The sequence below is a fragment of the Pieris napi genome, chromosome 9 (assembly GCF_905475465.1).
Source record: "Pieris napi chromosome 9, ilPieNapi1.2, whole genome shotgun sequence".
Lineage (NCBI taxonomy): Eukaryota > Metazoa > Arthropoda > Insecta > Lepidoptera > Pieridae > Pieris > Pieris napi.
This window is the reverse complement of record NC_062242.1, coordinates 2,528,127-2,541,621: the sequence shown is the minus strand read 5'-3', so window position 1 is coordinate 2,541,621 and position 13,495 is coordinate 2,528,127. Positions and strand designations below refer to the sequence as shown.

Sequence of the window (13,495 nt, the reverse complement as noted above, 5' to 3'; positions counted from 1 at the left end):
TTTTTTTAATTTTTCTGTCCGTAAGAACCATCCTCGTACTTCAAAGAATATTATAAAAAAAGAATTGGCCAAATCGGTCAAGCCGTTTTCATGTTATGTCGTGACAACGGAAAACGGTTTTCATTTTTATATATATAGATAATCGTTTTTAAATATTCGAGGATAGTTAGACATTAAATACTGATTTAAAATTACAGGCATATATTACCTTCTCGGGAATGCAGATAATATTTTTTTAATATTTGGACATACGCTAACGAATTTTACGAGTATTCGAATACCATTTTAACATTTATCTAACTCAAAACTTTCAATGTTTGTTTTTCCGGGTTTTTAATTAAGTTACATATCGGGAAAATCAACGCAGTATTTTTGCTTGTGAAAAATGCTAGAATTTTTTTCTACTTTTAGTTTAATAGAATAATATATAAGAAATTAACGTAATATAAAATAAATCAAATGGAATTTTGATTACAAAAATATTGGGTTAAATCTCCGAACTGTCTCAAGTAGTGGGCCTTCTTAAGTATTCATAATATTGAAAATATCCTTTTAAACCCTGTTAATCGGAATATCATTGTTTGTTTTTTTTTATGTAATAGAAGTCAAACGGACAAGAGGCTCCCCTGATGTTAAGTGATACTGCCGCTCATGGATACTCACACTGCCAGAAGGCTCGCAAGTGCGTTGCCGGCCCTTCAAGAATTTGTACGCTCTTTTCTGGAAGGACCTAAAGTCGAATTGGTTCGGAAATACTTCAGTTGTTGCTTGACTATTTGTGCTATTGTAGTACTAAGTTCACTTACTTCACATGAGCGCATTTATCATCCTAAACGTAGGAGCGTAATGATACAAGAAATATAGTACGTCTAAAAAGAAAATCCTTTATACATGACACCCTAATCTTACCTTCACATTCAAAAGAGTTACAGGATCTCCACTGCTCTCCGAATCCCTCACAAAAGCCTTTGGAACAATAGCGTCTACGCGTTTGCCTCCCCCCACCGCATGTTTTGCTACACACCCCCCACTCGCCCCATCCTGCCCAACCTATAACAATAACATAAATTTTGTAAGGTTTTCAAATATATTTGGAAGCATGGTACGTTGTATTGCGTACCAATACATCATGCTTCTAGTTCTACTATTAACCGAATTCGATTCGTACAAACTTTATTAGCGCATGATCGTGGTTAAAATAGGAGCTAAGATAAATCAAAATACTAAACTTAATTAACCCACTGAATATAATTCTAGTAGAAATTAAGTAAATCAGACTGAGTTTATACTTCAAAATTTCTGTTATTTAAATGTTACTTTGTAGTTTCTTTAGTAGTTCTTTACTTTGATCGTAAATATTATTTATTATTCGAACTTAAACTCGCATATTGTTTGCTGATGCGAAATATAACCTTTTCATTGCTTCTTATTAAATTTATATTATTTGCTTGATTGATTGCAAATCAAAGCAATTTTGCTATCAACAAGTCGATAATACTGTATTTTATTGACAAAAATAAATCTTTATTCAAGAGCATTGTAATGTAGTCAATACAAATCTTCGATCTCTGAGATTGTGCGTTCAAAACCTGGTTGTACACACTTGAACTTTCATTTGTATTCACAATAACACTTGCTGATACGGTGAAAAACATGAGTCTAACACAATATCTTAGACCCAACAATTTTCGTTACCTTTTTTGCCCTTATTGGAATCATTGTTTTTTTATTCCTACCTAATAGCTATTTATGTATTTACATTGTTTGTCGTATATACGCGGACTCATGCGATTTCATTGATATAAAAAGTTCCCTTGGAATTGGCTTTGATTGCGAGGAAGCTTCATGGATCTGGTTAGCGCTGCGCCTGATTTCTTTTTATCATGTACATGTATATCTTATGTTTTAACATACGATATACGTCAGAACATAAATAAAATAAAATATAATTATGCGTTTAAATTGTGTCTATATCTAGCAAGCACTGGAAACATTGTTGATGACACACCAGACTATTATTTCTAAGTATAATCCGTCATTATGCAAATAGACTCCCACGGTATTATACAGGAATAAATGCTACAGAAAATTATACTCATTTTAAGTGAAGCTATCCTATTTCACAGTGCAGAGGCGTATGGTTTTCTTTTTAATTTATTAATTATTTTTAATTTAATTACAATAATTTACTGTTTTAATATGTGATGAGGAACATGATGCATGCTTGACCGTTCGAGTTTATTGCTAGTTCTTTTCGTCAGTTAATTCCCTTGATTTGAGAAGTGGCAGTAAATATAAATTTAGTTTACATGAATAAATAATATATAGTTATATATAACCGACTTCAAAATGCACAAAAAAATATAAATCATATTTTAAATGACTTTATATGAGAATTAAATGTAATTAAATTACCGTTTCCATATACTAGGTGCTATAAAATGTTTTGGTGTTCGTTCAAAAATTCAATTAACTTTTGAAGTCGATTAAAACGATAGTAATTGTGCTTGTACATACCAACCGCATTCCAAATGGCGATATCTACACCTAAGCTCCATGGTACGGCCGCTGCTGTGGCCTCTAGCCAGGGCCCATCTGGTGGAGTAGTCTCGAGGTCTTCAATAGGGTCACTGACTCTTGAAAACACTACCAGCTCGCTTTGCGGGGCCATACTCCAGTTAAAGCAAGCTATCAGCTGTGCGCCGATTTTGAGGTTAATCTGCCTGAAATTTAGTTTATGTACATACGACATACATATTACATATACACATACAAACAGATTGAAAAAACTTAATTTGATAAGAGTAAATTTTAGCAGAACCATTACGTGTAGTTTTCCAATTTTGTAAACCTAACTAGTGGGTTGCAAGAAATATACAAAAAAACAATAGTTGTTAGTAAAAATAAACGATTAAACTACAGTCTATAACTTAAAATATAATTGGAAAATAACTTTAAATTTGTAATTAAACTTAATTGTTATATTAAAATCTACATTAAGTTTCTGCGTAAAACCATATTATTTTATGAAATCCATGAATCATATTTTTTATATGAAATAACTTCGGTATCAATTTATTGAAATTGTAGACCCCGAAACGTATTCACAAAATTGTTTTCCATTCATAAAATGAATAATATTATGCCATGTAATAAAATTACTTTTACTTATTTTCACTTCAATACACACAATCAATAAACATAAAACACAGATTTAACAAGCGACCTATTCTAGGCTACCCGTGCTTAAAGATAACGATAGAGCCAGAAATAAGAATAAAAATTAATGGCATAAAGGCAACATTAATTCTCGTTATAGATGTAAAAAACAACCTTTTGTCAACTAATTTACCAATACTGACTTTAATAAAAGAGCGTACAAATTCTTAAAAGGCCGGCAACGCAACTTGCGAGGCTTCTGGCAATGTAAAGGCGATATCACTTAACATTAGGTGCGTACAAAGTACACAAGTCAGAAGTGAAACTTCTTTGGCAAACTAATTTTTAACTCTTGTTCATATTTATACAAATCTAATACTTTAGATTTTTGAGACTTAGAGGGAGGGAAAAGGAAGATATTATGTAGGAATTGTCGATTAAGTGTCGAAAATTAATACAAATCATAAATTTAATTTAATAGATATTAAAAACACGTGGTATTTTAATTTACAATAATTCGCCATTTGAGATTTCAATAAATTATTTGGCATGAAAATTCTTTTTACGAAATTTTAATATTAAAAATAGAATTTCTATAAGGTAATTCACCCTTCTCACTCTCTCTCAATCGGTCTCAATCCCTCTCTCCCTTTTCTTCGATAAAAACGCTGCACATCATCGTGACGTTCCGTAAAAATTTGACACTAATGCGCGCCGAAAGAAGTTTCACTTCAATTAATAATATCAAAGTTTATATTAACCACTCGAAGAGATCTAAGTTACTGCACATTACTTTAAGTTTATATTAAAACTTTTCTCGCGTCTTTAGGTATCGGTATTCGAACCGCGCAGTATTCGGGTAGAAATTTAATTACACGGATCGCGAACCCGTGAACTTTGTTGGTATAATTGAGTTTCATACTAATCTTTAACTCGCTCTAGTGTACATGACAGTACACAAGGTAGAGGCGTCGGCGAAGAATCTTCGAGAATAGTTCAGAACAACAAAACTTTGCAGAATACTTAAAGTTCCGTTTCCTATAGATTTAAATACTTATTTGAATTATCATTTTTCTTATCATAAAGTCACCAAATATAACTTTTATCATTAAGTTAGTATCGTGAGCAGTGCTGGCTCTGAGATCGAACGGTGAAGGAAAAAATCATGAGAAAACCGGCTTGCCTTAAACCCAAAAAGACAACTGCGAGTATCAAGCACAGGCTGATCACCTATTTGCCCATAAGATTAACAAATGATTATGAGACAGAAATCTGAGGCACAGACCTAAAAATATTGTAGCGCCGATGAACACCGGATGCACGCACGAAATGCATGACTCATTGTCCCGTTACGCTCATTGTCCCGTTACGCTCATTGTCCCTTTATGATCATTGTACGATTGCGCCGCATCTATCTCTCTTCCTCTCGAAGACTTAAGTTTATAATAATTTCAACAATTTCCATAAACCGACTTAACAGACAACCAATTTTTTATTATTGATTATGCTTGACGGACCATAAGTTGTATTAATCCAGAAAAACTTAACGAGTAACTAACACAGAGCTTAACTAATGTACTTGATATTTTTTTCTTCTATCGCTCATCACTTATCACTCCTGAAGCGAACATAAGTTTGCGTGATCTTAACACTCTTCTAGCGGAACTTCGCCACTATCAAAAGTTCTGAGGTAGCTATTACCTTCAGTTGTAAGCGTTTTGTAGGCGAACGATAGAACTTCCAAACTGCCCTGTTATGTCCTAGTTATAGTTTTTGTTGCTAGTTGTAAGCGCGATGTTTCGTTTTATGTGCTTTGTTTGGAAGCGTTTTTTATACATTGTTAGCTATTTATCACAACTTTAGTTAATAAAAACCTGGAATACAAAATTTTGATCATCAAAGTTGCCTGCCAATTTACGCAATTACGATATTTGATGAACGCAAATTTTTCACTACGCGGAAAATATCGTTATCGCGAGGAAGGTAGCGATTAAAAATAATTGTTTCAGTATAAATTGTTCGAGTATTAAATAAATGGAAAACTTATGAATTACTTCTTGTGCGTTGATGGAAGTAAAAAATGGAAGCAAACGAAAAAAGAAAAGTTGTTGGCACTATCGCTGTGTAGATTCGTAAAGTATACTTAAAGAAACTGAAATATTGATAGTTTATACCAATTCGGCTATACCAAGTTAATTATAAACGTAAGCTGTATTTCCAATTTCAATAAAGCAAAATACTATGTATTATTATAAACTAGCTTAGCTTCGAGAATATTAACAAGCAAGTCGCATATTGTATACGTTAAAACGCACGTAGCACCCACGCTAGACACATTTCTTAAATAAATAATGTAATCTGTGATGTGTGTAATTTATATAATGGTTTACAAAGAATGTCCCGAAAAAGAGTATCAAGGGGGTCAAACATAAGTTTTATTTCTTTAATAATTATAAAAAAAAATATTTTGATTAAGTGAAACTTCTTTAGGCGCATGAGTGTAAAATTTTTACGGAACGTCACGAAGATGTGCAGCGTTTTTGTCGAAGAAAAAATGGTAGAGAGCGATTGAGATAGGGGTGAATTACTTTATAGAAATTCTATTTTTAAAATCAAATTTCGTAAAGAGAATTTATAAAATATAAGTATTTTATATTTTATGCAAAATAATTTATAGAAATCTAAAATGACGAATTGTAAATTAAAATGCCACGTGTTTTTATTATCGAAGAAATTAATTTAAAAAAATAAATTTATTATTTGTATTAATTTTCGACACTTTTAATATTTTAATGACAATTAAATTCATTAAATTCCTAACATATCTTCCTTTTTCCCTCCCTCTAAGCCTCGGAAATTTAAAGTTTTAGATTTGTATAAATATGAACAAGAGTTAAAAATTTGTTTGCCAAAGAAGTTTCACTTCTGACATATGTAATTTGTACGCACGCACTTATTTTTTTTAAATATTTGCAGTTATATGTTTTTACGTCAAATAGCCTAGTGTTTAAGCAATGAGAAACAATTGTCTATCTTCATTATTTTCAAAGAATCACCCAAAAATTACCTAAAATTCGCAAATTCACCAAAAACAAAAAAATTATAACTCTTAAACTACAAAAAATCGTAGAACATATACGATCCCCCATATGACACTCAGTGACTACCGCTTGACACTCTTTTTTGTAACACTGTATAAATATTTTATCCGAAAAGTACGTGAAATAAAAAATATGAGTTGTATATGGTTGAAATAAATATTTCCGTTTTATTAAAAGTATGCAATAAAGGCGAGTGCATAAACTAAATTTTACGGAGAATACTAAAACCATAGTGAATTACCCACATTTTACCCTGCATTTTAATATTGTTGGCTCATGCTTTATGAAGCGTTGGCAATTGAAAATATTCGGGTGAAAATGTTCTATATTTTATTAAAGAATTTTCTTGTTTAAACTTATTCATCAAATGCATAAACTTTTAGCAGAGTATTTTGTACTTAAAATTTATTTAACATTCTTAATGCCTATCATAATACTTTATTAAATGTATTTGTAGTATTGATTACCGATGTTATGAATTTATTTTAGTTATATTAAAATAAATAAAAATGTTTGTTATATTTGTTTTATTTTTAAATTGTGCATATGAGTCCTAGCTACCCACATACAGCAATACATTTTCTTTTGCGAACTAGCAAACTGTGTAATCGACTCCCAATGGCGATCTTCCCTTGGAGATACGACCTCCAATTGTTTATAAAAAGAAAATACTCCGCCCTCAAAGGCCGGCAACGCACCCACTAAAATGGGTGTCAATGGGCTGCGACGACGGCCTACATTTGCCCATATCGTTTAAAATAAATTTAAAGTTAGTTCGGCTCAGTATAGTACAATATCTACAGACATTTTTAAGCATAATTTTTCCGATAGTTAAACGACATAATTGTTTTCAAATAAGAAAGCCTCGTAAAAATCGATGAATGTTTCAAAGACTTAAGTCTTTGAAACATTCATCGATTTTTACAAAAGACACACTTTATACAGAATTTTTTTTTCTTTCAATGACCTTTTACGAGTATAGGTTTTTGTCAACTGGCTTCATCTCTCTCTCTATAATATCCATATAATGACTCAAATTATTAGTTGATTAACGAAAATGTAATAGTTTTAGTTACTTACCTATCAGTAGTGTTGTACGGTGAACCAGAATACTGACTAACTGATGCCAGGTCCAAACCGCCCCGGTATATTGATACGAGAGCTAAATCTAATGTCTTACTCTGAAACAAAAACAATAAAAATATTTAAAACTAACTTCAATATGTCAACACTTATTGAAAATTAGTATTCATGCTTAATTACATTTATCCGTGTAATCAAGGAGAATAAATTTTAATATTATGCGTAATAATTTAGTTATTATTATCCAAAGTCAGTACACTATCTACTATCACTATCACGAATTGTACTGTCGAACAAAACTGCACACCATCGAACACGTAGCTCAAACTATTTGCCACCATGCGTGGTCTGTTTATTGTATAATATTAAGGCCGATTTACATTATCTTAGTCAATCAAAATCAAACCAAGGAGGAGAGTGCTTTAGTACAACTTGAAAGGCAAGTTCTTTAGCGAAGCGTTTACTAAAGCAAGTAGCGTTTACATGTTTCAACTAAAGTACTATCCTACTGCACTCTCCTAAACACTAAGATAATGTAAATCGGCCTTAAGTCATTGTATACCCTCTCTCGTTGCACTAGCGCTCAATATTGCGTTAGGGTGAATGACAATGACACTTCAGACTAGCTGTCAAGTCACTATCACCTTCGGTAACTGTAAGCGTTGTCAAATATTATATTTCAAACATTCTAAGATGTAAGTATGTGTGATCTAGTCACAGCAAACTAGCAAGTGAAATTAAAAATCTTCAAAAGAATAGCTGTAAAGCTTATATTAAAAAATCCGTTTTCAATTATGATTTTACCTTTTATCACTACAAAGGATTTCGCGTCCGACTAATTCAAAGTACATTAAGGAACTTTCATTATATTAAGCGTGTGTCCTTTTCGTCGTAAAGAAGCGGAAAAAATATTAATCCTAAATGTAAAATGCTACATTTAAAAACCACTTCTATTTCAAAGGAACTAAGGTGTAAAATGGTGTGGATTGAACTTGCCTGGCTAAGATACATATGACGAGTTTCATCTTACATTTAATAAGCTGCCTACGGCTATCCGAGTTCTTATATTGAATCTTCCACTCTACTAATAACTATTTATTTGGAAGCGAAATTGCAGTATAACTTGATCTAAACAACTTTGTTCCATTTTCAAATTGAATTTTTGATGTGAAATAGTTTGTGTAATTGAAGTTGTTGCGGGTAAAACTATAACTGCAATAAACGAAATATAACACGTATATTTAAGAAAACTTCACAAACTACATACGAATCATTTTAATTTATATTAATTACATCTCGTCGGGACTGTAAAACAAGTTTTAATTAGAAACAAAAACTTCAGAGCTCAGAATTTATTTTTAAATAACTCCAGAGTGGGTTTTAAAAATAAATAATCTGAGATAGAAGTTAAAAGCAAATCTACTCTATTTGAAATCTGAAGAGTTCTTCTTTGTTTGGTTTGACGTTATAATTTTAGGAGGTACTGGGACTTGAGACAAAATACAAACCCTTTTTGTCTCTTTGGTGTGATTTTATCTCTTATTTATTATTATCGAATAAAACTGCGTGATTGAATATAATTTTGGATTATATAAAATAAAATGTTGTCATATAAAATAATGCAACGACATAATGGTTAGTTCACGCGCGCAATATGTACTTGAAACTTGAGCTAATATTGCAATTTGATATTTTTACCTTTATGCTTTTAAGCCTTTCCCACTGTTTAAATTGCTCGTATGATTCAACCAATATTATATAATAGGATTCAAGTACATTTGAACTTTTTGGAAGGTTAACAACATAAAAATAATAGTCATTTAAAAAAAGTGAACTCTATATTAATGCGTATTTGAGAGGACTGTTTAGTCTTTGAATGTAAAACTAAAAACTATGAAGTTTTTGTGCTTATGAACGTGATGTCACTGAACTCCTCTTAAACAGCTGGACCGTTTTGAATGATTTTTTTGTATACGTTAGTCGGTACTTTCATACTTTGCTTAATATCCTTATCGCTATATCATGCAGGACAACGTCTGTCGGGTCCGCTATTAGCTTTATACATTTTATGTCAAAATTGTAAAAAAATATTCAAAAAATAAACAAAAGAAATAAGAGAAAAGATACTCGGTTAACTACATGATAATTATGTGATCTTAGTAGTGTGTTTTAACAATTGACATTCGTTATTTATTTGGTTCTGTGAAGCAAGGAAGGTACTTCCTCTGACCTAAAGAAAGAACTCTCAACCAGTCTAAGAAGGTAGATATATCCTTGACAAACTTTTTTCTTATATGAATAAAAACGATAGCTTCGCTTTAACAGAGTTTTACCGTCTCACCTTTATTATCTGCAATAAATTACCTCTATATTCTACGAGCGAAATGAAAATGTAAAAAAGTTATCAGCCATTTATCACTTTGGAATTGTGTCACTTTAAAGCAATGTATAATATAAAATAATGCATATAGTAGTTAAGTGCTAGTCTCAAACCTGAGACACGTTCAGACTCTGGTTGTGTATCCAAGATTCTCTATGTGCGCAATTAACACTTGTTTGTACAGAGAAGAAAACATTGTGTCTATGCCGGATACCATTGTAGGTCCGGCATGTCTATGGGTAACATTTGTATCTCAATATTTTCCCCAATGATTTTTTTTTCCACCACACAAATGTTTTGTTGTTTACCTACATCGTTTTGTTGTTTACATACAGGCAGCATTTCCTCACTGTATTGCGATACTTATTCGTTGAGCGAGGAAAGCACCAGCTCTAGGCTCACCGGTACTATCTACCAGGCGCCAACCTAAATCTTTAATTAGCGCCTGTGTACTTGAACCCCATTCCGGCCCCGTAGTCCCAAAGCATTACACACATTGGAAACGATACTTGGTATATTCTCCATACATTCAAACGTATTCAGGGTATTACAATTTATACTCTCATTCTGTTTCCCTTTCATGTCGAAAACAAATAATCAGTCAAATAAGCAGCGATTATTTACCTAAATCACAATAACAATTCAATGCAAATGCAATCAGGTTACCATAATTCAGCTTTAAATTATTTCCAATATCGGAATTATTGTTCATCCCATGGTCGGAACGTCACATTGCACTGTTTGACATTTGATAAATGCGTAATTTATTCAGTTATTAACAGTATGGAATTATTAGCATTGTGAAATATAACAGGATGTAGTGACAAGGATAATGGGAATGCTTTGGTGTTTGGGCATTGTAGAACGGAAAACTGAGAAGCAGCTGACGAGTAAGATACAGGTACCTGGTCCAAATCCAGGACCTACTAGAGAAGGAACAGGCCAAAGGTAGACTACCACAGACAAGCATGCATGGTGAATGTTATGAATGTGATGAAAGCGAGAGAAGAGTGTCACGGATAGCGAGTGGAGATCCGTAGTCGACCTATCCCTTCGGAAAAAGGCTTGAATGTATAAATAAATATATAATTTTAAGGAACTGTGAAGTATTTGGGTTATAATAAAAGTACTTTCAAATAATAAAGTAAATACAATATTAAGCTTTATTCTTATGACAGCGTTTTCTAAGAGATACTTGCATATTATATTTGTACTCGCCGTAGATTTTAGATGTATTATATGATACATAGATTGCATTGAAATGGTGATAGAGTTATTAAATCCGCAATTTTTTTTACATTTTAATTTTGCTTGCGAGTGTTCGTGTAAATTATTAATCAAGGTACAAACTTACAAAGAATGAGATAGGAAGACGCAGAAGATATGTATTTATTTTTGATATAAAAAAAGGCAAACGGCTGACCCGATGTTAACTGATACCGCCGCCCATGGACACTCCCATTGCCAGAAGGCTTGCGAATGCCAACCGTATAAGAATTGGTACGCTCTTTTCTTGAAGAACCCTTAATCGAATTGGTTCGGAAATACATCAGTGGGCTCGCTTAGTCCTGTCGTTCGACAGACGTCGAGTTGATACGGGTGGTTTTACGTATTTTGCCTTGATGTCCGATGATGAACCTCAGCTGCAGGTATTAATCCGGACAACTCATCTGAACGCTCTCCATAGTAAATGCGGTAGAAGCAGAGAGTTTATAAAGCAAAAACCTTCAGTTAAACAGATGTAGAATGCATCTTGTATCCCGTTGGGTGGTTCTATTATCACACACACGACGTTTTGAAGCCTTATATTTGACGAACAATATTCAATCTTTTCATATTATGATAAATAAATTGATTTTGAAAAATAAATGCTAAATCTTAACGTGTTATAAATTGATATTCAAAAATGTATAGTATAAAGAAATTTACCTGCAAGTGGGTTTCAACCACAACTGCCCTAAAAACTATGGAAGCATCTAGTACCCTCGTCTCTAGAGGCCGCTCCGCGAACTTCGGGCACTGACTGTCACAAACTATCGTCTGACACAAGAACAGAAGCACAACTAACAAATCTCTGCTGGAAAGTTCGCCCGGCGGGCGTATTGTGGATGCCATTTTCGGTCTCAAGTCGATAATATTACATATTCAGTAACGTTCATTTTACCGCACTGCGTTTTGATCTTCGCTTACGTTGTCGCCTCTTGACGTGCATTATCTGAAACAAAAGATAAACTGATTTTCATTGCATGTTTATGTTCTAGAACTTTGTTTGAATATATTAAATACATACATCACGACGATATTTTTAAAATATTATTGTTTCCTTTTAGTATTACTTTTTTATAGGATGGGGGGTGGGAGCAAATGCGAGTACGGGACGCCCATAAAGGGAAGTCATCGCAGCCCATGGACAACCATTTCAGTGTCGGTGGGTTGCCGGCCTTTGATCGAGCAGTATGGTCGTCGTCGACGAAGAATCTACCGGGAGTCAATTCCACAGTTTGCTAGTTTGCAATAGAAAATTCCTACTGAAGCAGACTGTGGAAGACTTCCAGCCATCAAGATATGTAATATACCATTAAAATCTTATATGGAGAGACACTTACGTAAAAAACTAAAAAAAAAAAACTTATTTAAAATAATCAATGAATACGATGCAATATGTATTGCTACACTTATAACTTACTGAAAATTCTTTTTACTTTTAAGACTTCAGACTTTTAAATATAAATTCAAGGTTACAGTAATCAAAAAGTTTAGTATTTTTTTTACAATTCTTGTTTTAAACGGAGATGCCCTAACATTTTCAATAAAAAAAAAGCGGAACTGTGGTTTTTTGAATTCGGTTTAAAAGCACTTATGTTATTCAAACTAACAATATCTCTCATAATTCCACACAAATTGCCCATATTGTTGTAACTAAATACCCTTTGAGGCCCTTTAACCTCATAACTTTGTAAGCTAAGATCACAATTTATACATAAGTACGGATTATCTAATCCCTCGGCTAACAATGTGTTCCTGAAGATTGATTTGTTATGAACTGAATCTGCCCATATGTTTGTTAAATTCAGTTTTTTCTTTATGTATAGGAATTCAAATGCCTATAAGAAAATAAATGTGCTTTAGACATTTTAAAATAGAATATAAAATTATTGAACCACGGCAGAGTTTTGTTGATTCATAAAATATTTATTTATTTATTTACACTTCGTTGCAAAAAACAAAGAATGAAACACAATACAAAAAAATTATAAGGGATGCAACGGGCGGCCTTATCGCTGATAAGCGATCTCTTTCATGCAACCCTAGTTAAAGAGAAAAACTAAAAAAAAAAGAAACATGATGCGTGCGAGAAGTGCAGATCCAAATGTTAAATAAAATATATATATATATATATATATATATACATAGTACCTTAATCTAAAGTAATAAAAAAAAAAATAATAACAACAGACTAAAAACTTTAAAGCTAATCTTACAAATACATGGACAGCAAATAGTGATGTAAAAGGAAACATAAGATTTATACAAGTCACGATATCTATGATCGTTTGAAGTGATTCCCAACCTTTTTTGTACCCATTCCCCAATGGGGCCTTTCTAAAATTCTTATGCCCAATACATACATAATTTTATATAAAAAATTGAATTGTTCACTTTAGAAACTTAAGTGATAGGTTTTAGGAAGAAATTACTAGGAAATTGTTAACGAAAAACAGTAAGTAAATTTTCAAAATATTTTATGAAGAAGTGAAATTCAAATTCCAAG

The 13,495-nt window shown here is 32.4% G+C and overlaps 1 protein-coding gene across 2 annotated transcripts in view; it reads right to left on the bottom strand.

Annotated features, from left to right (window-relative positions):
• Positions 1 to 13,495, bottom strand: part of LOC125052671 — a 36,039-nt gene that overhangs the window by 13,415 nt on the left and 9,129 nt on the right. For both annotated transcript variants that reach the window (XM_047653644.1, XM_047653643.1), the window contains exons 2-5: positions 11,653 to 11,938; positions 7,341 to 7,441; positions 2,518 to 2,723; positions 910 to 1,050 (exon numbers count right to left, since the gene is read on the bottom strand). In XM_047653644.1, coding sequence (XP_047509600.1) covers positions 910 to 1,050; positions 2,518 to 2,723; positions 7,341 to 7,441; positions 11,653 to 11,838 — 634 coding nt within the window. In that variant the 5' untranslated portion in view covers positions 11,839 to 11,938. The remainder of the gene's footprint in view (positions 1 to 909; positions 1,051 to 2,517; positions 2,724 to 7,340; positions 7,442 to 11,652; positions 11,939 to 13,495) is intronic.